The 25,707-nt window shown below is 40.4% G+C and overlaps 1 protein-coding gene across 1 annotated transcript in view; it reads left to right on the forward strand.

Moving 5' to 3' along the window:
• NELF-B (negative elongation factor B) overlaps positions 1-25,707 on the forward strand; it is a gene marked incomplete at its 5' end in the record, with an annotated part of 239,586 nt that overhangs the window by 10,501 nt on the left and 203,378 nt on the right. The window contains 2 exon segments of the mRNA XM_070087477.1: positions 9,514-9,696; positions 21,647-21,903. Of these exon segments, the coding sequence (XP_069943578.1) occupies positions 9,514-9,696; positions 21,647-21,903 (440 nt within the window).

Genomic DNA, 25,707 nt, shown 5'->3' on the forward strand with positions numbered 1-25,707 from the left:
TCACTCTGATAAACTGTGAGTGGTACATTTGGGCCTAGATATGAGAGAATACATCTATGTGGTATGTGTGCACCACATAAAACAGATCCTGCAGCACACTGTGTATAATGAGAGAAAAAAAATGAAATCATGATTTTTCGATTAAAACAGCAACTTTGCAGTGTTTTTTCATATGTTTTTTATAGTTGTATTTGCGATTTCTTGGTCTCATTTGATAGAATGGAAGACATATTACAGAAATAGATATGATTTTGATTGGTTTTAGCACTGGAAATGGCTTGAAACTGAGCTCAAAGTAGCAGAAATGTTAAATTTTTGCCGATATTCAAGAGTAAACAAACGACCTCACACGTCTAATACACGCCAGCTGGTGGGTCTAATATACATTCACAAATATGGTGATGATATTTATACAATTATTACAGTATTGCATAACAATAAATCTTCTATTTTTTGGTGTGAATAAAAATTCATTATGTGAATAAAAAATCAAAATGGAATTTATTTGTAAAGCCTCAAAACATAACTAATGAACAGAGGAAATGTTAGTTTAGTGCCAGGAATGCCTACATTGTTCATTCTGGACCCTATTTTGAAATTGGAATACAGTGGACCCCCGCATAGCGAACGCCTTGCATAGCGAACAATCCGCATAGAGAACGCTTTGTTCACTAAAATTTTGCCCCGCATAGTGGACAAAAACCCGCTCAGCGAACTTCGTCCGAGACGCGTCCAATCTGAGCCCTCACCCAGCCTCACATGTGCCGCCCGTCCCATTGTTTACCAGCCAGCCTCCGCGGTAACATTCAAGCATACACTCGGAATATTTCGTATTGTGGAAAATAAGTGACCATGGGCCCCAAGAAAGCTTCTAGTGCCAACCCTACACCTCAAAGGGTAAGAATACCCATAGAAATGAAGAAAGAGATCATTGATAAGTATGAAAGTGGAGTACGTATCACCGACCTGGTCAGGTTGTACAAGAAACCAAAATCAACCATCGCTTCTATTGTGGGCAAGAAAACGGCAATCAAGGAAGCTGTTGTTGCCAAAGGTTTAACTGTGTTTTCGAAACAAAGATCGCAAGTGATGGAAGATGTTGAGAGACTCTTATTGGTGTGGATAAATGAAAAACAGCTAGCAGGAGATAGCGTCTCTCAAGCGATCATATGTGAAAAGGCTAGGAAGTTGCATGACGATTTAATTAAAAAAATGCCTGCAACTAGTGATGATGTGAGTGAATTTAAGGCCAGCAAAGGTTGGTTTGAGAGATTTAAGAAGCGTAGTGGCATCCATAGTGTGATACGGCATGGTGAGGCTGCCAGTTCGGACCACAAAGCGGCTGAAAAATATGTGCAGGAATTCAAGGAGTACATAGAAACTGAAGGACTGGAACCTGAACAAGTGTTTAATTGTGATGAAACAGGCCTGTTCTGGAAGAAAATGCCAAGCAGGACCTACATTACTCAGGAGGAAAAGGCACTCCCAGGACATAAGCCTATGAAAGACAGGCTTACTTTGTTGATGTGTGCCAATGCTAGTGGTGATTGGAAAGTTAAGCCTTTATTAGTGTATCACTCTGAAACTCCCAGAGCGTTCAGGCAAAAGAATGTCCTCAAGGATAATTTGTGTGTGCTGTGGAGGGCAAACAGTAAGGCATGGGTCACTAGGGAATTTTTCTATAACTGGTTACACCATGCATTTGCCCCCAATGTGAAAGATTACCTAACTGAAAAGAAATTAGACCTTAAGTGCCTCCTGGTGTTAGACAATGCCCCTGGTCATCCTACAGACGTGGCAGAGCGACTTTATGGGGACATGAGCTTCATTAAGGTGAAGTTTTTGCCTCCTAATACCACTCCTCTCCTGCAGCCCATGGACCAGCAGGTCATTTCCAACTTCAAGAAACTGTACACAAAAGCTCTGTTTCAAAAGTGCTTTGAAGTGACCACAGACACTCGATTGACTCTAAAAGAGTTTTGGAAGGATCACTTTAATATCCTCAATTGTGTAAACCTTATAGGTAAGGCTTGGGAGGGAGTGACTAAGAGAACCTTGAACTCTGCTTGGAAGAAACTGTGGCCAGAATGTGTAGACAAAAGGGATTTTGAAGGGTTTGAGGCTAACCCTGAGAGGAGTAGTATACCAGTTGAGGAATCAATTGTGGAATTGGGGAAGTCCTTGGGGTTGGAGGTTAGTGGGGAGGATGTGGAAGAGTTGGTGGAGGAGGACAATGAAGAACTAACCACTGATGAGCTGATAGATCAACTTCAAGAGCAAGAGGCCAGACCTGGGGAAACTGGTTCAAAGGAGGGGAGAGAGAAATTGAAGGAATTGCCTACTTCAAAGATTAAGGAAATGTGTACAAAATGGCTTGAAGTGCAAACCTTTTTTGATGAAAATCACCCTCACACAGCTATTGCAAGCCGTGCTGGTGACTGTTACAATGACACTGTTGTGAACCACTTTAGACAAATCATAAAGGAACGAGAGGTACAGGCCACTATGGACAGATATGTTGTGCGAAAGAAGTCCAGTGACTCTGAAGCTGGTCCTAGTGGCATTAAAAGAAGAAGGGAAGTAACCCCAGAAAAGGACTTGCTACCTCAAGTCCTAATGGAAGGGGATTCCCCTTCTAAACACTAACACTCTCTCTCCCCTCCTCCCATCCCATCAATCATCACCAGATCTTCAATAAAAGTAAGTGTCATGTAATTGTGCATGCCTTTTTCAGTTTGTGTGTACTAAAATTAACATTTTTTTGTGGTAAAAAAAATTTTTTTTCATACTTTTGGGTGTCTTGCACGGATTAATTTTATTTCCATTATTTCTTATGGGGAAAATTAATTCGCATAGCGAACATTTCGCATAACGACCAGCCCTCTTGCACGGATTAAGTTCGCTATGCGGGGGTCCACTGTAATTTGAACTTTGTGTTAAATTGGCCAAATTAACCCTTTCAGGGTCCAAGGCCCAAATCTGGAGTCACGCACCAGTGTCCAAGAATTTAAAAAAAAAAAAATTAGTTATTTTTTCTTATGAAATCGTAGAGAATCTTTTTGTGAAGGTAATAAAACAAAAAGTACGAAATTTGGTGGAAAATTGACGAAATTATGCTCTCGCGAATTTTGATGTGTCAGCGATATTTATGAATCGGCGATTTTGCCAACTTTGACTCCCATTTTAGGCCAATTACATTATTCCAATCAACCAAATTCTTAGCTATTTCACTAGTATTACTTCTATTCTATCGATTGCGCACAAGAAATCGCCAAGTCAACTATTTCAACTACAAAATAAAGTGATCGGAAATTGTTAAGCAAGTGTGTAGGAACTTTTGAGCTCAGTGAGAGAGTAATTGTGGTAGGAGACCTAAATGCTAAAATACTGTTGGAGAAATTTAAGAGAGGGTGTGGTAGGTAATATTGGGGTGCTAGGTGAAAATGATAATGGGGAACCTTTGATTGAACTTTGTATAGAAAAAGGTTTTGGTTATAGGTAATACATATTTTAAGAAAAAGAGGATAAATAAGTATACAAGATGTGATATAGGGCATAATGACAGTAGTTTGTTGGACTACGTATTGGTAGTTAAAAGACTGTTGGGTAAACTTCAGGATGTACATACAGTGGACCCCCGGTTAACGATTTTAATCCGTGCAAGAGGGGTAATTGTTATGCGAAATAATCGTTATGTGAATGAATTTTCCCCATAAGAAATAATGGAAATAAAATTAATCCGTGCAAGACACCCAAAAGTATGAAAAAAAATTTTTTTTACCACATGAAATGTTAATTTTAATACACACAAACTGAAAAAGGCATGCACAATTACATGACACTTACTTTTATTGAAGATCTGGTGATGATTGATGGGATGGGAGGAGGGGAGAGAGAGTGTTAGTGTTTAGAAGGGGAATCCCCTTCCATTAGGACTTGAGGTAGCAAGTCCTTTTCTGGGGTTACTTCCCTTCTTCTTTTAATGCCACTAGGGCCAGCTTCAGAGTCACTGGACTTCTTTCGCACAAGATATCTGTCCATAGTGGCCTGTACCTCTCGTTCCTTTATGACTTGCCTAAAGTGTTTCACAACATTGTCAGTGTAATAATCACCAGCACGGCTTGCAATAGCTGTGTGAGGGTGATTTTCATCCATGAAGGTTTGCACTTCAAGCCACTTTGCACAGATTTCCTTTATCTTTGTAGTAGGCAACTTCTTCAATTTCTCTCTCCCCTCCTCTGAACCAGTTTCCCCAGGTCTGGCCTCTTGCTCTTGAAGTTGATCTATCAGCTCATCAGTGGTTAGTTCTTCATTGTCCTCCTCCACCAACTCTTCCACATCCTCCCCACTAACCTCCAACCCCAAGGACTTTCCCAATGCCACAATGGATTCCTCAACTGGCACAGGATTCTCAGGGTTAGCCTCAAACCCTTCAAAATCCCTTTTGTCTACACATTCTGGCCACAGTTTCTTCCAAGCAGAGTTCAAGGTCTTCTTAGTCACTCCCTCCCAAGCCTTACCTATAAGGTTTACACAATTGAGGATATTAAAGTGCTCTCTCCAAAACTCTCTTAGAGTCAGTTGAGTTTCTGAGGTCACTACAAAGCACCTTTCAAACAGAGCTTTTGTGTACAGTTTTTTGAAGTTTGCAATAACCTGCTGGTCCATGGGCTGCAGGAGAGGAGTGGTATTAGGAGGCAAAAACTTCACCTTAATGAAGCTCATGTCCCCATAAAGTCGCTCTGCCACGTCTGTAGGATGACCAGGGGCATTGTCTAACACCAGGAGGCACTTAAGGTCTAATTTCTTTTCAGTTAGGTAATCTTTCACATTGGGGGCAAATGCATGATGTAACCAGTTATAGAAAAAGTCCCTAGTGACCCATGCCTTACTGTTTGCCCTCCACAGCACACACAAATTATCCTTGAGGACATTCTTTTGCCTGAACGCTCTGGGAGTTTCAGAGTGATACACTAATAAAGGCTTAACTTTGCAATCACCTCTAGCATTGGCACACATCAACAAAGTAAGCCTGTCTTTCATAGGCTTATGTCCTGGGAGTGCCTTTTCCTCCTGAGTAATGTAGGTCCTGCTTGGCATTTTCTTCCAGAACAGGCCTGTTTCATCACAATTAAACACTTGTTCAGGTTTCAGTCCTTCACTGTCTATGTACTCCTTGAATTCCTGCACATATTTTTCAGCCGCTTTGTGGTCCGAACTGGCAGCCTCACCATGCCTTATCACACTATGGATGCCACTACGCTTCTTAAATCTCTCAAACCAACCTTTGCTGGCCTTAAATTCACTCACATCATCACTAGTTGCAGGCATTTTTTTAATTAAATCGTCATGCAACTTCCTAGCCTTTTCACATATGATCGCTTGAGAGACGCTATCTCCTGCTAGCTGTTTTTCATTTATCCACACCAATAAGAGTCTCTCAACATCTTCCATCACTTGCGATCTTTGTTTCGAAAACACAGTTAAACCTTTGGCAAGAACAGCTTCCTTGATTGTCTTTCTGGTGCCCACAATAGTAGCGATGGTTGATTGGGGTTTCTTGTACAACTTGACTAGGTCGGCGATACGCACTCCACTTTCATACTTATCAATGATCTCTTTCTTCATTTCAATGGGAATTCTCACCCTTATTGGTGTACGGTTGGCACTAGAAGCTTTCTTGGGGCCCATGGTCACTTATTTTCCAGAAACAGCACCGAAAACACTGTAATAATACGAAATATTCCGAGTGTATGCTTGGATGTTACCGCGGAGGCTGGCTGGTAAACAATGGCACGGGCGGCACATGTGAGGCTGGCTGAGGGCGCACATTGGACGCGTCTCGGACGAAAATCGGTGAGCGGGTTTTTAATCGGTATGCGCGGCAAAATTTTTGCGATTAAAGTAAGCGGTATGCGGATTAATCGCTATGTGATGCCATCGTTATGCGGGGGTCCACTGTATTTATAGAGGGGCAACAGATATATCAGATCACTTTTTAGTTGTAGCTACAGTGAGAGTAAAAGGTAGATGAGATACAAGGAAAATGGAAGCAGCAAGTAAGAGATGTGAAGGTTTCTAAACTAAAGGAGGAGGCAGTTAGGGTAAGATATAAACAAGTGTTGGAGGATAGATGGGCTAGTGAAAGTATAGGCAATGGGGTAGTAGATGTATGGGGTAGGTTTAAGAATGTAGTATTAGAGTGTTCAGCAGAAGTTTGTGGTTACAAGAAAGTGGGTGCAGGAGGGAAGAAAAGCGATTGGTGCAAGGACGAGAGAAAAAGTTATATGAGAGGTTTTTACAAAGTAGAAGTGATGCAAGGAGGGAGGAGTATATGGAGAGAAAGAGAGAGGTTAAGAAAGTGTTGAAGCAATGCAAAAAGAGAGCAAATGAAAGAGTGAGTGAGATGTTATCAACAAATTTTGTTGAAAATAAGAAAAAGTTTTGGAGTGAGATTAATAAGTTGAGAAAGCCTAGGGAATGAATTAATTTGATAGTTAAAAATAGGAGAGGAGAGTTATTAAATGGAGAGTTAGAGGTATCAGAAAGATAGAGGGAATATTTTGAGGAATTGTTAAATGTTGATGAAGATAGGGAAGCTGTGATTTTGTGTATCGGGCAAGGAGAAATAATATCTTGTAGGAGTGAGGAAGAACCAGTTGTGAGTGTGGGGGAAGTGCATGAGGCATTGGGTAGAATGAAAGGGGGTACAACAGCTGGGATTGATGGGATAAAGATAAAAATGTTAAAAGCAGGTTGGGAAAAAGTTTTAGAGTGGTTAGTGTTATTATTTAATGAATGTATGGAAGAGGGTAAGGTACCTAGGGATTGGCAGAGAGCATGCATAGTTCCTTTGTATAAATGCAAAGGGGATAAAAGAGAGTGCAAAAATTATAGGGTAATAAGTCTGAAGAATTGAGACACTTATGCAACATATGGGAATCTTTATTGAAGAAACTTTGCCACACAGTGGCTTCATCAGTCCAATACAAAGTAGAAATGGGTAAGGAGAGGAAGAGATTGAGGTAATCAGTCCCTCAGCCTGGAATCGATGTGTTCATTCCATCGCTCTTGTAGGAAGTACAGCATAGAGCCAGAGAGGTGGCTTATATACTGCAATCAGGTGAGTCGAAGCAGGAAGGAGGCAGGATCACAGTGGGGCCTTCCACTAGTGTAAGTAGGTCGTCATCCAAGGGTTGGACAAGCGTTGAAGAAGTCTTTGTACCAAGATCCCATGATGTTGCAGTGTCTGACAGATGTGATGAATTGTTTTGAAAACCGACAACTTGAAGAATTGAGACACTTATGCAACATATGGGAATCTTTACTGAAGAAATCAGTCTCTTAACGCTTGTCCAACATTTGGACGACGACCTACTTGCACTAGTGGAAGGTCCCACTGTGATCCCACCTCCTGGTTCGACTCACCTGATTGCAGTATATAAGCCACCTCTCTGGCTCTGTACTGTACTTCCTACAAGAGTGATGGACTGAACACATCGATTCCAGGCTGAGGGACTGATTACCTCAATCTCCTCCTCTCCTTACCCATTTCTACTTTGTATTGAACTGATGAAGCCAGTGTGGCAAAACGTTTCTTCAGTAAAGATTCCCATATGTTGCATAAGTGTCTCAATGCTTCAACTTGTCGGTTTTCAAAACCATTCATCACACACGGAGGAATAAGTCTGTTGAGTATACCTGATAAAGTGTATGGTAGAGTTAGTATTGAAAGATTTAAGAGTAAGATGGAGAGCAGGATAGCAGATGAACAAGGAGGCTTTAGGAAGGATAGGGGTTGTGTAGGCAAAGTGTTTAAAGTGAAAAGTTGTATGTTAGAGTGGATAAGGGGGCAATGTGGCAGATGTTGCAAATGTATAGAATAGGAGGTAGGTTATTGGAAGCAGTGAAGAGTTTTTTTGAAGATAGGCTCAGGTTAGAGTATGTAGGAGAGAGGGAGATTATTTTCCAGTAAAAGTAGGCCTTAGACAGGGATGTGTGATGTCACCGTGTCTGTTCAATATATTTATAGATGGAGTTGTAAGAGAAGTGAATGCTTGGGTGTTGCAGGAGGTATGGGGTTAAAAGATAAAGAATTTAACACAAAGTGGGAGTTGTCACAGTTGCTCTTTGCTGATGGTACTGTGCTTTTGGGAGGAGATTCTGAAGAGAAGTTGCAGAGGTTTTTGGGTGAGTTTGGTAGGGTATGTAAAAGAAGGAAATTAAAAGTGAATATTGGAAAGAGTAAGGTTATGAGGATAAAAAAAAATAGATAATGAATGATTGGATATCAGATTGAAGGGAGAACTTATTGAGGAGGTGAATGTTTTCAGATATTTGGGAATGGACGTGTCAGCAGATGGGTCTATGAAAGGTGAGGTGAATCATAGAATTGATGAGGGGGAAAAAGGTGAGTGGTGCGCTGAGGAGTCTGTGGAGACAAAGTACTTTATAGATGGAAGCAGAGTGGGGAATATATGAGAGTATAGTTATCCCAATGCTCTTATATGGGTGTGAAGCATAGCTGGTCAGTGTTGCAACAAGGAGAAGGCTGGAGGCAGTGGTGATGTCATATCTGAGGGTAATTTGTAGTGTGAATATAATGCAGAGTATCTGTAATTTGAAGATTAGGATGAGGTGTGGGATTACCAAAACTATTATCCAGAGAACTGAGAAGGGGTTATTGAGTTGGTTCGGACATGCAGAGAGGATTAAATGAAATTGAATGACTTCAAGAGTGTATAAATCTGTAGTGGAGGGAAGGTGGGGTAGGGGTCGGCCAAGGAAAGGTTGGAGGGAGGGTGTTAAAGAGGTTTTGTGTGCGAGGGGCTTGGACTTCCAGCAAGCATGCGCGAGCGTGTCAGACAGGTGTGAATGGAGACAGATGGTTTTCAGGACTTGACGTGCTGTTGGAGTGTGAGCAAGGTAACATTTTTATGAAGGGATGAAGGGAAACTGGCAAGCCGGACTTGAGTCCTGAAGATGGGAAATACAGTGCCTGCATTCTGAAGGAGGAGTGTTAATGTTGCAGTTTTATAACTGTAATGTAAGCATGCTTCTGGCAAGAGTGATGGAGTGAATGATGAAAGTTTTTCTTTTTCAGGTCACCCTGCCTTGGTGGGAAATGGCTGATGTGTTAATAAAAAAATCATAATGATTATTGTAGTTTCGTAAATATCTGGCTGAGAACTTCATACCAGTTTGCTACAGTTCATAATATGCATTTGACTAGTTGTTGTTTTTGTTAAGGTCTTATGTAAAAATGAAGATCATGTATCTTCTAAGTGAAGCTTTGAATGCTAAGAAACATCATAATATAGTTTATTTCATTCAAAAGCAATTAATTAATTAGAGCAAGATTATCTTATTTTCTTGTGTTGCCTTTTAATTTTATTTGACTTGGAGTAAACATAGGAGTAAAGTTAATGAATAAGTAAATAGAATGGTTTATATTATGTTGGGCTGTTTTTACAATAGGTTACTGCTATCCACATAATGACTTATTTTCTTCAGGTACGAGATAGAGAATTATACGAAGCATGTGACACTGAAGTGAAACGTCAGATCTGGAAGGATTCACAAGCACTGTTTGGAGATGAGGTGTCTCCCCTTTTAACAGGCTATATTACAAGCAAAGAAGATACTCTCTTTAATGTTGAAAATCTTAATAATTTGTTTTTTAGTCCTTCACCAAAGGTTAGTAAAGGCTTTATATAAATGATTTTAAATTAAAATTTTGTTGGATTTGTTAATAAGTAAACCCCTGGTTTAATTGACAAGAGAGCTGAACCTCAGCTATAATATAAATTTTGACTGGTCTTACACTGATCAGTTAGTGTCTTGCTGATGACAACCCACTGGCCCAGATAACATCAGTGCCTGGTTGATCTGGCATTTCACTGGGTAGTAGTCCAGTTTCTTCTTGAGGGCTTGTATACCTTTGTAGGAAATATTTGTGATATCTGTTGGTAACAAGTTGTATAGTTTTGGACTGGATGTTGACAGAGTGTTTTCTTACTGTGTCCATGGTACCTTGGCTTTTCACTGGATTCATTTTATGCTTCCTCCCATATCTCTCATTTGAGTGCATTGTTATGGTAATGTGTAGATTTGGGACTAGGCACTCAAGTATCTTCCATGTGTAATAACCCACTCCCCTCTCCTCAGTGCAAGGAATACTTTCCTGAAAATGAGTGCTTTACGAAAATTAACACTATGAGAAGTAAAAAACATTTGGGGGAAAAAAAAGGATTATGTTCCAGACACTCCAGATATGCAAAACAGCTTTTTTAATACTGTACCAGGTGAAAATTTCTTCAATTTCCCTTACTTTCTAGTTGTAACTTGTTGATGTGGAAGTGTACAGATTGGGTTGATGGGGTTCTACTGGGCTGAGGTGGATGGCTGTAGTTCATTCATTGATGTGAATGCATAGTTATCAGTAATTAATGGTTATACTGAAGTATCTCTGGTCTGCATCTCTTGTCTCCTCTAGCACCACTAATATTCCTCTGTGGGTACTATTGTCAGTGTTCAGAGATGACATGAGGTAATGAAAATATCCAAAATTGTTTGATAAACATTGTATGTACAAGATGGTTCCATAGAGCAACTACAGGCATATTGGTTGGGATTAAGAAAGGGAGGAGCTGTTCCTCTCCAAACACTGAACTCTTAGTCCCAACTTTCACGGTGTGTAGTACTCAGATTTTGCACATAACTTGATGCTGTTGGAGTGTGAGCAAAGTAACATTTATGAAGGGATTCAGAGAAACTGGCAGGTCAGACTTTAGTCCTGGAGATGGGAAGTACAGTATTTACACTCTGAAGGAGGGGTGTTAATGTTGCAGTTTTATAACTGTAGTGTAAAGCATGCCTCAGGCAAGACAGTGATGGAGTGAATGATGATGAAAGTTTTTCTTTTACAGGCCACCCTGCCTTGGTGGGAATCGACCGATGTGTTAAAAAAAAAAAACTTGATGCTATGCTAATTTTTTCATATTATATTGCACATGATATCAAGATTTTTATTGTGCTATGAAAATTGGTTACACTCTTTTCAGCTGCATTGCAAAAAAATTGCACTGTATGAAGCCTCATATAAGAGGGCTTGCTCTGTATATTATCAAGTATCTCTCTTCTTTTCTTTAGAAAGTACATTTCAGATAGAGTGCTATACTTTGAGGTGTTCCTAGTAGTTCATATGCCTTATTAGCTCTATGCAGGCAGTAAATGAGCTTCTTTGAACAGAGGTTAACACAAAACAATATTCTAAATGTGAGAGCACAAAAGATTTGAATATTGTCACCATTGGCAGTATTACTCTTGTACTGAAAGTTCTCATTATTCATCCTGTCGCTTGTCTGGTCTTTTTAGCATTTATCTTTTTGTGTTCTTTAAAATATAAAAAATAAAAATAAAAAAATGAAAAATAAAAAATGAAAAAAATGATAGGCCATCTGATATTATTATACCCAAGTCTTTTACATGTTACTTTTGTTTTAAGAACTGGTCCTCCTGTGTTTTGTGTCTGAGTGCTCCTTTTGAGTTCTTCATTTTTTCTTATTTGAGCATTTGGATTTTGTCACCTTTGAGCATCACTGAAAGACACTATTTGTATCTGCTTGCAAGTTTTCTGTGTCTTCTGCCGAAGTGACAGTTAAGCTTATTTTGGTATCGTATGCAGAGGATGATATGACACTGTGTTATTTATTTATTTTTTTCAACAAACCGGCCGTATCCCACCGAGGCAAGGTGGCCCAAAAAGAAAACGAAACTTTCTCTTTTAAAATTTAGTAATTTATACAGAAGGGGTTACTAGCCCCTTGCTCCCGGCATTTTAGTCGCCTCTTACAACACGCATGGCTTATGGAGGAAGAATTCTGTTCCACTTCCCCATGAAAATAAGAGGAAATAAACAAGAACAAGAACTAGAAAGAAAATAGAAGAAAACCCAGAGGGGTGTGTATATATATGCTTGTACATGCATGTGTAGTGTGACCTAAGTGTAAGTAGAAGTAGCAAGATGTACCTGAAATCTTGCATGTTTATGAGACAGATAAAAGACACCAGCAATCCTTTTTCTTTTTTCAACAAACCGGCCGTATCCCACCGAGGCAGGGTGGCCCAAAAAGAAAAACAAAAGTTTCTCTTTTTAAATTTAGTAATTTATACAGGAGAAGGGGTTACTAGCCCCTTGCTCCCGGCAATTTAGTCGCCTCTTACAACACGCATGGCTTACGGAGGAAGAATTCTGTTCCACTTCCCCATGGAGATAAGAGGAAATAAACAAGAACAAGAACAAGAACTAGAAAGAAAATAGCAGAAAACCCAGAGGGATGTGTGTATATATATGCTTGTACATGTGTAGTGTGACCTAAGTGTAAGCAGAAGTAGCAAGACGTACCTGAAATCTTGCATGTTTATGAGACAGAAAAAAGGACACCAGCAATCCTACCATTATGTAAAACAATTACAGGCTTTCGTTTTACACTCACTTGGCAGGACGGTAGTACCTCCCTGGGCGGTTGCTGTCTACCAACCTACTACCTACAACCAGCAATCCTACCATTATGTAAAACAATTACAGGCTTTTGTTTTACACTCACTTGGCAGGACGGTTGTACCTCCCTGGGCGGTTGCTGTCTACCAACCTACTACCTACAACCAGCAATCCTACCATCATGTAAAACAATTACAGTTTTCCGTTTTACACTCACTTGGCAGGACGGTTGTACCTCCCTGGGCGATTGCTATCTACCAACCTACTACCTAGGGAAACTGTGCTAATATTTTTGTCAATATTGTTTATGAGGATGAGGAAATAGTATAGCCACCAGGACTGTGCCTTGAGCTACTGATCATTTTGCTGTTGCTAAGGAGAGATTTTGCTTAGTTCCTGTTATGCCTAATGGCCTTATTTTATTTCCTTGATCATATTTGCCAAATACCTTACTGAAATTCATGCAAACTACTCGTTTATTTTGGCTTTCTTTCAAAGCCTCCATTCAAGTACCTGTGATAATCATTATTCTCCTCCATTTCTCTGTCTGTCTCTCTTTTTTTTACACTGGGTTATTAAGGATCCCTAGCTTTATTGACAAGCTATTTACAAGTTAAGGATTCCTAACTTTATTGACAAGCTAAGAGCTGTTGCCTACATCAGCTCATTTGAAAGCATTTTATTGTTATGAGACATACAAGTAGGAAACAGGATGAAGTTGGAGCCATCTGTGGGCCAGCATTTTCATTTGATCAACTGGCTTTATTTCGTTGACATCATAATGGTTTATGAATGTGTTCCATACTTGAGTCATCCTGGGGATAAGTGATCTCAGGTGAAGTGATGTTCTGGAGAAGGGTACAGCCAGAATGAAGTTGCTACTTTCTGTCCGTCTTGTGGTATAGAAGCTTTCTTCTCACTGTCCTCGAAGTGGATCCCAGTGTGGTACTTTGACAACAGTAAGGCCACCCACATCCCTCCTGTGTTGAAGACTCTGCTGAAATGACAGATCTATCCAGGATGGATCCAGGTAAGAGATAAGACGCCTTGCTCTGATCTCTACTCTGTCAAGCAGTCGCAAATGAGAGGGGGGGGGGGCAGGCAAACCAAGAAAGTGGAGCATACTCATGGTGTGAGCATACTTGTGCCTCATACAGAATCTTGCAACCCCTACTGTCAAGCAGATGTAAGATACAGTGAAGTGCTAGAAGCTTCTTGGCTGCCTTGTTTATAAGATTTACAATGTGGTTCTTCATGGACAGATTGGAGTCAAATTTCACCCCAATGATATCAACTTCTTCCCCAGGTACCAACACCCTCCTGTCATACTTACTATTGCACTGGCATTATCATCATGGTGCCTAGAGACCATCGTCATTTGTGTTTTCCCAGGTGCAAATGTTACTTGCCATCTGTTTCCCCAAGCTGATATAGCTCTTAGCTGGTGATTGGTGTAGCTTAAAGTTTCTTCTCTTGGATAAGTGAATGTCAGAGCACAGTCTTCTGCATATGCATGGGATTCTGGGATGAGATGAAGGTCATTGAAGTAGATGTTCCATGACAATGGTCCCAGCATATTTCCTTGTGGAACACTTGCCCCAATAGGATGTCTTGGTGATTCTCTTCCATTGAGAACTACCCTAAGAGATCTACCATGAAGATAATCACTGAGGAGACATAGCATAGAGCCTGCAATTCTCAGTGCTACCACACAGCTGACTTTGGATTCATCCAGGGACTGGTGCCATTTAGTGGAGAGGTTTAACAACAGATCAGCAGCAGAGCAGCCTTTCCTGAAGCCATATTGATGGTCACAAAGTAGTGAGTGGTAGTCAAAGAACTGTCATTTATCTTGATGTTATTGTCTCAAGGATCTTGCCACCGATTGACAGGAGTGACACTGGTCTGTAGTTGCTGATTTCTGCTCTGCTCTTCTTTTTGTGAACAGGGACTACATTTGCCTCTTTCCACAGAGAAGACCATTTACCCTGTACTAGGCAATGCTGAAAGATGTGAGTTAGAGGTGCTACTAGCTGGTCTGCACATCTCAAAAATCTTGGGCTCAACTTGTCTGGGTCCACAGCCTTTTCTTGGTCAAGCAGTTTAAGAAGGAAATCCACCTCCTCTTGCCTGATTGTCACCTGTGGCAGTTTTGACATAGTTCTTGCAGCTAGCCATGGAGGATCAGGATCAGGATCAGGAACTTGCATTTTGGTAGCAAATTGTTTGGCAAAGAGGTCCGCCTTCTCTTGACTACTAGTAGAGGTGGTCCCATCCTGTCGATTTAGAGGTGGAATGAGCTCATCAGGCAGATAACCTTGTCTGTCCTTGACCAGGGACCACCAGGTTTTGGAGCCTTTTATTTATAAATAAAAATATTTACAGTTTATAAATAAGCAATATTTACAATTACCTTAGAGGAGATGCTGGCATTGTTTTAGGGTGGTGGAAGATACACAGGTGGCATATCTTGTCAGTGGCCGTATATACCTCCAACAACACTAGAGGAGTTAGTTTCGTGTCCTTTTTCTATTGCTTAATAGCTTAACCTACTTGCTACACTGTTAATGGTACACTTTATCGCTGGCTGACTCTATGGCCTTTATTGACTCCTGCTGTTTTAGTATCTTACATATCGTAGAATCACTGTAGAAGGCACATTCTCCCCTCTTTCTTCCTCCACTTTGGTACTTTGCTATGAGTTCTTTCTTGAATTCTGTCATGTTTCTCACTTTCTTTACCATAGGGCTGGAACTAGGAGCTTTCTTTGGGCCCATGATGGCTTATTTAGCAGTCACACACAATAAACAAGCGCAAAAAACAATGGATTATTACGAAATGCTTCATATGACCTCACAGGGTGATGTTTACTCGCCGAGAAATAATGCCACACTGACTCAGAATGGTGTGTGAGAGGCTTTGTTTGCACGTGGGCACTCGTACGTGTTCTTTATGACCGACGAAATCAGAGGGAGTTAACGAAAACAGAGACTATATTTTGGCGAAAAAAGTTGGCGATAACCGAAAATCATGAAATCAGAGGCTAATGAGAACAGAAGGTCCACTGTACACCTGTTATCCCTACAAGTATTGTCTGTAGTGTTGATCATTGGAAATTAAAAAAATTAAAAACATTCATAATTTGACATAAATTGGAAAACAATTATACTGCTGTGCTCACATGTGATTTTTTTTTTTTTTTTTTTTTTTTGCCACCATCAACACACCATAAAACATAGGTTTTACCTGGAATTAAGTTGTCTTTTCATATATTTTTTAAATTTTGTCCCCTCACAGGGAAATTTTAATTTCATGGTCTCTCACCGTTAACCCTTTAACTGATGTAGGATCTAAAATAAATGTGCCATAAGTGCTGGAAATTTTGAAAAAAAAAAAATTATTTTCTCAGAAAATTCAACATTTGTTTAGAAGTGTAATAAGACAAGACTGAGTAAAATTGGAGCAGTACTTATCAAGATATGAAACTTTGAAAGTGACCTGTTTGTATGTTTTCTTATAATATTTCACTTTTGTTTATTGTTCAGTAATACAGTAGGCAACTGTAAGTCATGCAGTCATAGCTAGCATTTTCAGTATTCTGTGATTTAAATTTAGTTTTTCATTTTCCCATAGAAGTGTGCTATTTCCATTTAAGGCACACTGGAGTGTTATTCTTTTCTATTGGTGGCATGCATTTCTGTTAAGGAGTGCAGTGGCAGGTAGGCAGAAGATTCCTCACTACATATTGGGCAACTCCATTGTCTTAGTACTGCAGGGTAGGGTGTGAGGGAGGGTGAGGGGATGTAAACAAACAGCCTCCTACATAGGTCATTGTATCTTGATGCATGCTGTACAGTTTTTCTCTCAGTACACACCCTCTTCAAGGGAGGCTCCTTGATGTGGCGACGAGGCTCTTGGTCTAAGGAATTAAACCCTTTGGTCCCCTCCCCCAAACCGAACCTAAGTACCCCTCAATTCTCCCTTCCCTATCCCATCCTCCCCATCCCCCTCTTTTTTTCCCCTTTCCTCCCCCCTTCCAACCTTCCTCTTTCCCCACCCTGTTTGTAGTCTCTGGGGTCCTTCCCTCTGACATTATGGTTTTTAGGTAGGGCGAAGTGTGCTGGGGTTCATCCCACTTCGTGGGGTCCCTTGGGGGTGGTGTACTTTGCCATGGAATCTGAATTGTCTGGAGGTGCCCTGGTCCCTTCCTGGATCTCCGAGAAGTGGGCGGGGTGTCCTGCAGATGATGGGTGTATCTCCAGAGGCTGCCTGTTGGTTCTGGGAGGTAACAGCTGAAGGAGGTATGCTTTGTGGCGGTTTCCAACTGCCCTTTCTTTTGTCCGCTGAGGTGGCTCGGTTCTTTGATGTCTACCCAAAAACGATCTACGCGACACCCACTCCCTTTGCGCACTATGTTTACAAGTATGCAGTGGACTGAATTCTTTTCCCTACAATTGACATCTTCAACTGATTATCTTTCTGCCCATAGTATTGATAAAGCTCTTTTACGACACATGGCCAAAATATATCCTTTCACGCTCTTCGAAGCAGTACACACATCATTACAGTTCAGTTTTCAGAACAAGCTCATGATCTTTCCCATATTACTTCCATAGATAACATTCCATTCACTGTTCATAAGCATGCTACTCTCAGTTCTTAATGTGGTACAGTGGTTTTACAGCATACCATTGTACAAAGTGATTTTCTGTCTTGCATCGATGATATTTTAGAGGAATTAGACCTTCAGGACCTTCCTAATCTCAAGTTGGATACATACATCCTGCCCGCTCGCAGGTGGAGGCACTTTCCTAGTAGCATCACCTGCTTAACCTTTGACTGCCATGAACTCCTGTCCTCCATTTATATTGCGGGCCATCGTCTTGAAGTCCATTAAGTAGTCCCTACTTCCCAACATTGTTGGGAAGTAGGGACTACATTGCTGCAGATCTGCAGTGGAGTGCCCAGTCTGCAGTGCCGCAGATCATGCTGATGCATCTTGCAGTCTTCCCCCTCTTGTCTCAATTGCTATGAATCTCATCTTTCCTTTTCATGCCGTTGTCAAGTCTGTCATAATAAACAAGATATCCATTATCTTAAAGAGAATGAAGGCCTTACTACTGCTATGGCTGTCTCTCAGCTCCGCCTTCAGGGAAATCTTCCTCGTGTTCCTTATTCTTGAGTAGCTCGGAGACCTCCAACCTTGAGAGTCCTCCTACCAGGTTGGTCTCAGACATTAGTAAAGGCCCATTATTTGTTCTACACCCCTGCTTACTCCGACCGTTTTCTCTTCATCGTCACTCACTCCAGTCTTCTCTCCACTTGTCTCCCTTGTATGTTCACTTAGCATCTGCCTATTCCCTTCCCCCTTGGGAGGTTCCAACAGTTCGTGTCTGTTCTCCCCTACTGCCCTGCGCCGAAACTTTCCTACCTATGACTGCTTCTCGCTCTCTTTTTCTTGATTACTTCCGATCGCATGCTAATGCTGTTGCTGTTTATACAGATGATTCTAAATCTTCTGATGGTGTTGGGTTCATGGCAGTGTTCCCTGACAGTGCTGTCCGAGGACATTTGTTAGACTCAGCTAGTATTTTTACTGCTGAGTTGTATGCCATCCTTATAGCACTTCTCCGTATTTCATATACATATGTCTCCTTCGACGTTTGTGATCATTTCAGATTTCCTCAGTGCCTTACAAGCCATTAAACTATTTGATTCCCCTCATCCATTAATCCTTCGTATTCAACTATGATTGCACCATGCGGCTAGCAAAAACAAAGACCTCATTTTCTGTTGGGTCCCTGGACATGTTGGTGTGCAGGGCAATGAACAAACAGATGCTGCTGCGTGGTCAGCGGTACATGAGCTTCTGGTTTCCTATAGAGGTATTCCATTCAGAGATTATTTTCCAGTCATCTCTGCCCGTCTTCGCGGCCGTTGGCAACAACGGTGGTCGGGCATGCACCATAACAAATTGCACTCTATTAAATCACTTTTAGGTTTGTGGCCATCTTCTTACCACCATTGCCGTACTTGGGAGTCTGCGCTCTCCTGTCTCTGCATTGGCCATACTCGCCTTACACATGGGTATCTCATGGACCGACACCCTATTCCTCTTTGTGAGGTTTGTCAGGTCCCTATTTCGGTTCCTCACTTTCTTGTAGATTGCCTGGTTTACCAGCGAGCTCATGGGATTTACCTCCAATGCCACTGCCGCCCTACCACTCTTACCTTATCTTTCTTTCTTGCAGACAGCCCAGCCTTTGACTTACAATCACTTTTTGACTTTTTGTCAGCAACTGCATTACTATACGAACTTTGACACATAGCCCTTAAAGTCCCTTCCACCCACTTTTCTTCCCTCACCTCTGATCCCCTCTCCACCTAGCTGTTTATAGACCCAGCACTATTTTCTGCCTCGCAGCGCTGTATGACCCTTGTCAGTTTAGCACTTTCTTTCTTTGATTATAATAATCTCAGTACATATCGCTCAGTTTTCCTTTCTTATTATCATCCCATCTTGTTGGATATTTATCTTGGCATCCAAATGAAGTGCAGGTGATGCTGGTGAAGCAAAGAAGAAAATTAAGTTAACTAAGGTAACTGAAATGCTGATGGGTGGTGCATGTGTTATAGAGATGGCACGAGTGTTTGGTGTTAGAGTATCAACGATGTTTTCAGTTCAGGCCAGTGAGAGGAAGATAAAAGTTTGTGCAATAAGTAAGTCTTAATGTGACGCAGTGAAAAGAATGAGAAATTGGTCATTACAACTAAGTAAAGCAGAAAGTTTACTAAATGTGTGAACTGAAAAAAAAACTTGATGCCCTTATTATTAGGAAAAAAGTCTTACCATACCATAAAACAGTGTGTGAAGAGGGAGGACTCCCCAAAAATAAGTACACATTTTGTTGTGGATGCTTTAACCAGTTTAGAATATGCAGTGGGTTGCATAATATAAAGTTCCTTGGGGAGAGTGACTCTGCTGACCATACTGCTGCAGAAAAGTTCCCTCCCAGCTAGCTAGCATTATTTCTGAGGGTGGCAACAAACCTGAGCCGGTGTTTAATGCTGATAAGACGGGGTTGTTCTAGAAGATGCCATCTAGAACATACATCAGCAAATGAGAAAACTTCTGGATTCTATGCTGCAAAAGACCACTTTGCCTTGCTTCTTTGCGATACTGCGGCAGGAGACTTTAAATGTAATCCCATGCTTGTTGCCTGTTATTTGGAAGTCCAATGCCATAGCATGGGGTGACTGAGGCCTTCTTCACAGAGTGGTTCAAGCATCACTCTATTCCTGAAGTGAGGATGTACCTGTTCCTGAAAAATATTACATTCAGGGTTCTTCTTGTCATTCATAATTGTCATAGTCATTCTCAGCTCCTGGAGGATGTGGAGGATGCACTCCCCATGTCAGAAAAGTATGGGATCATGTACTAAAATCAACACAATAGATGCTGTTTGAAGAAAATTATGGCCAGGTGTGGTAATTGATTTTACAGGTTTCCCATAACTAGAAAGTTAGGTTCAGGAATTGTTGATCTGCAAGGAGAGTGTAAGGTGAGGGATTTGAAGATATGCAGCCAGACAATAACAGTGAACTAATGATGAGGAACCAATTGCAGATGAAATGTTGCAGGAAATAAATTCCCAGATGCAGAGAACAGAAGGCAGTGAGGATGAAGAACCTGAATCTGAGCCTGAATAACCAGTGCTGACACTGCAAGAGATACATGAGTTATTACATGCTGTTACAGACTTGTTTATTGAAAAAGACAAAAACTCATCTCAAAGCATGCTCTGGGACAGGCGCTTGGGCTTTATCGTATGTTGTATAAAGAACTGCAGGGTAAAACAAACCAGAGTATCTGAGGACTCCACTACTACAATCAATTGATGAAGCTGCATCAACATCATAAGATTCTCAACCTTTACATCACATCAACCCCAACCATCAACCTTGGCTCAGTTGAGCCACAGCCACTCTCTCCACTCACTCCAGGATGCTAAAGAACCCCAACCCAACTTGAAGAAAAGTAGCAAATGCTATACAGTATTAATGTAGCTATTTTTAAACTATATGTACTCTTCCTTTTAATTGTCTCAACCTCACTAGAGTTCAGATATTTCATTGCATCCTCATCAAAAAAAAAAATTAGGTAAAAAAAAATATATATATATATTTTTTAAAGAATTATGTTAGTAAAAAAAGCTTGGTTTTTGGAGGTCTGTGGAATGCAGCCCTATTTTTCCCATATGTTTTTCATTCCATTAATTGCAGAGATCATTGATAGCGCAGTTTTCAGGAATGTATCACGTGTGAATTTGGGACATCCACTGTTGTACTAAGGAAATGACATTTTCTGTTTCCCACCATATTCTGCAAACGACATGAATTTTTTGTTTTTTAACTGCACACATATAAGGCTCACACCTGTTTTCTTTGATGCAGACCTAAGCAGGCCATTGGGGACCATTTTTGAAGCTCTTGAATTTTGGTGTATTTATTCGTCAACTGCAGTTTCCCTGGCACATGTATATATACAGTTTCAACAGCTTATGGGTTAACCTGTATGAATTTACTCCTGTCTGCTGATGCACTCACTAAAGCAACGAAACTCTGGAAACTTCTGCAAACAGCCTTACTGGATTCAGCCATAATTATGGACAGAACAACTAATTATTCCCTAACTTTCAACATTTACATCATTTCAGATGCTCTGCTAAGAAACCAAGAAACTAAAATTCAAGCTGTATAAGTTTTTGTAATAACCTTATTAAGTAAAAAGTTTGATAAAATGGGAAGTACAAATTGCTCTTGTGTGTAAAACATCAATACAAGAGTAAAAAACTTTTAAAATAAAACTAAATCTCTACAACTCATTCAGTCGTGTATAGTTATTAGCATAAAAATCACAACTGAATAATAAAACATCCCATGACATAAAACGCACATTTAGATGTCTTAACAAAAATGCGATTGTTAATTAATTGCAAGTTAGGCTTAATGTATTGAATGCACTCGCAAAAAAATTCTCTTAACAGTAAGGGTAATTTAGAAAATCCAACATACTGATCATGAAAACAAATTGTAAGAAATAATGGAAAATGTTTCAAATAATATTTGCCCTCTGTTTTCCAGGCTCGTCGTCAGGGTGAGATGGTTCAGAAACTAGTACATATGATTGGCAAGAATGTCAAGCTATATGACATGGTTCTCCAGTTTCTACGCACCCTCTTCCTTCGTACACGATTCATTCATTATTGTTCCTTGCGTGCAGAGCTCCTCATGGCATTACATGACAAAGAAGTTCACGACATCATTGCAGTTGATCCGTGCCACAAGTTTACTTGGTGTCTAGATGCTTGTATCAGAGAAGGAAAAGTTGATGCCAAGAGGTGAGCCAATATCTGTTATAATAATTTTATTTTCCCATTTTATGTTAAAAAATGAGATTACTCATTAGATTTTTGTAGAAATGGTGCCTTCATGTAAATTAGTACTAATATTAATGAATTGTACTAGGTAGTTGGTTGGTAGACAGCAACTGCCCAGGGAGGTACTACTGTCCTGCCAAGTGAGTGTAAAATGAAAGCCTGTAATCATCTTACATGATGGTAGGATTGCTGGTGTCCTTTTTTCTGTCTCATAAACATGCAAGATTTCAGGTACGTCTTACTACTTCTACTTACACTTAGGTCACACTACACATACATGTTTTTTTTTTTTGTTTTTTTTCAACAAGTCGGCCGCCTCCCACCGAGGCAGGGTGACCCAAAAAAGAAAGAAATCCCCCAAAAAGAAAATACTTTCATCATCATTCAACACTTTCACCACACTCACACATTATCACTGCTTTTGCAGAGGTGCTCAGAATACAACGGTTTAGAAGCATATACATGTACGCATAAAGATACACAACATATCCCTCCAAACTGCCAATATCCCAAACCCCTACTTTAAAGTGCAGGCATTGTACTTGCCATTTCCAGGACTCAAGTCCGACTATATGAAAATAACCGGTTTCCCTGAATCCCTTCACTAAATATTACCCTGCTCACACTCCAACAGATCGTCAGGTCCCAAGTATCATTCGTCTCCATTCACTCCTATCTAACACGCTCATGCACACTTGCTGGAAGTCCAAGCCCCTCGCCCACAAAACCTCCTTTACCCCCTCTTTCCAACCCTTTCGAGGACGACCCCTACCCCTCCTTCCTTCCCCTATAGATTTATATGCTTTCCATGTCATTCTACTTTGATCCATTCTCTCTAAATGACCAAACCACCTCAACAACCCCTCTTCTGCCCTCTGACTAATACTTTTATTAACTCCACACCTTCTCCTAATTTCCACACTCCGAATTTTCTGCATAATATTTACACCACACATTGCCCTTAGACAGGACATCTCCACTGCCTCCAACCGTCTCCTCGCTGCTGCATTTACCACCCAAGCTTCACATCCATATAAGAGTGTTAGTACTACTATACTTTCATACATTCCCTTCTTTGCCTCCATAGATAACGTTTGTTGACTCCACATATACCTCAACGCACCACTCACCTTTTTTCCCTCATCAATTCTATGAATAACCTCATCCTTCATAAATCCATCCGCCGACACGTCAACTCCCAAGTATCTGAAAACATTCACTTCTTCCATACTCCTCCTCCCCAATTTGATATCCAATTTTTCTTTATCTAAATCATTTGACACCCTCATCACCTTACTCTTTTCTATGTTCACTTTCAACTTTCTACCTTTACACACATTCCCAAACTCATCCACTAACCTTTGCAATTTTTCTTTAGAATCTCCCATAAGCACAGTATCATCAGCAAAAAGTAACTGTGTCAATTCCCATTTTGAATTTGATTCCCCATAATTTAATCCCACCCCTCTCCCAAACACCCTAGCATTTACTTCCTTTACAACCCCATCTATAAATATATTAAACAACCATGGTGACATTACACATCCCTGTCTAAGACCTACTTTTACCGGGAAGTAGTCTCCCTCTCTTCTACACACCCTAACCTGAGCCTCACTATCCTCATAAAAGCTCTTTACAGCATTTAGTAACTTACCACCTATTCCATATACTTGCAACATCTGCCACATTGCTCCTCTATCCACTCTATCATATGCCTTTTCTAAATCCATAAATGCAATAAAGACTTCCCTACCTTTATCTGAATACTGTTCACATATATGCTTCAATGTAAACACCTTAATAATAAGGTAAAAGGACCCCAATGGAAATAAGTCCCTCTGTCAGACTTTTTTGGGTTATCCTAGGTTCTCTACACATATGCTGCTATGTATGATAATTCTATGTAACTGTATTTGTGTATACCTGAGTAAACTTACTTACTTACTTAATCTACACATCCCCTACCCACTCTGAAACCACCTTGCTCATCCACAATCCTACATTCTGTCTTACCTCTAATTCTTTCAATTATAACCCTACCGTACACTTTTCCTGGAATACTAAGTAAACTTATTCCTCTCTAATTTTTACAATCTCTTTTGTCCCCTTTCCCTTTATATAAAGGGACTATACATGCTCTCTGCCAATCCCTAGGTACCTTCCCCTCTTTCATACATTTTTAAACAAAAGTACCAACCCCTCCAACACTATATCTCTCCCTGCTTTTAACATTTCTGTCATGATCCCATCAGTTCCAGCTGCTTTACCCCCTTTCATTCTACGTAATGCCTCACTTACCTCTCCTACACTTACATTCTGCTCTTCTTCACTCCTAGAAGATGGTATACCTCCCTGGCCAGTGCATGAAATTACCGCCTCCCTTTCTTCCTCAACATTTAAAAGTTCCTCAAAATATTCTCCCATCTATCTAATACCTCCCTCTCCCCATCTGCTAACTCCCCTACTCTGTTTTTAACTGACAAATCCATACTTTCCCTAGGCTTTCTTAACTTGTTTAACTCACTCCAAAATTTTTTCTTATTTTCATAAAAATTTCTTGACAGTGCCTCTCCCACTCTATCATCTGCTCTCCTTTTGCACTCTCTCACCACTCTCTTCACCTTTCTTTTACTCTCCGTATACTCTGCTCTTCTTATAACACTTCTGCTTTGTAAAAACCTCTCATAAGCTACCTTTTTCTCTTTTATCACACCCTTTACTTCATCATTCCACCAATCACTCCTCTTTCCTCCTGCCCCCACCCTCCTATAACTACTAACTTCTGCCCCACATTCTAATACTGCATTTTTAAAACTCATCCAGCTCTCTTCAACCCCCCACTACTCATCTTTGCACTAGCCCACCTTTCTGCTAATACTCGCTTATATCTCACCCGAGCTTCCGCCTCCCTTAGTTTATACACTTTCACCCCCCTCTTACTTGTTGTTGCCACCTTCCTCTTTTCCCATCTACCTCTTACTCTAACTGTAGCTAAAACTAAATCATGATCCGATATATTAGTTGCCCCTCTTTAAACATGTACATCCTGGAGCCTACCCATCAACCTTTTATCCACCAATACATAATCTAACAAACTACTTTCATTACGTGCTACATCATACCTTGTATATTTATTTATCCTCTTTTTCATAAAATATGTATTACTTATTACCAAATCTCTTTCTTCACATAGCTCAATTAAAGGCTCCCCATTTACATTTACCCCTGGTACCCCAAATTTACCTACTACTCCCTCCATAACATTTTTACCCACTTTAGCATTGAAAGCCCCAACCACCATTACTCTCACACTTGATTCAAAACTCCCCACGCATTCACTCAACATTTCCCAAAATCTCTCTCTCTCCTCTACACTTCTCTCTTCTCCAGGTGCATACACGCTTACTATAACCCATTTTTCACATCCAATCTTTATTTTACTCCTCATAATCCTTGAATTAATACATTTATAGTCACTTTTCCTGCCATAGCTTATTCTTCAACATTATTGCTACTCCTTCTTTAGCTCTAACTCTGTTTGAAACCCCTGACCTAATCCCATTTATTCCTCTCCATTGAAACTCTTCCACCCCGTTCAGCTTTGTTTCACTTAAAGCCAGGACATCCAGCTTCTTCTCATTCATAACATCCACAATCATCTCTTTCTTATCATTTGCACAGCATCCACGCACATTCAGACATCCCACTTTGACAATTTTCTTCTTATTCTTTTTAGTAATCTTTACAGGAAGAGGGGTTACTAGC

This window comes from Cherax quadricarinatus, chromosome 22 (assembly GCF_038502225.1).
Source record: "Cherax quadricarinatus isolate ZL_2023a chromosome 22, ASM3850222v1, whole genome shotgun sequence".
In the NCBI taxonomy this organism is placed as follows: Eukaryota; Metazoa; Arthropoda; class Malacostraca; order Decapoda; family Parastacidae; genus Cherax; species Cherax quadricarinatus.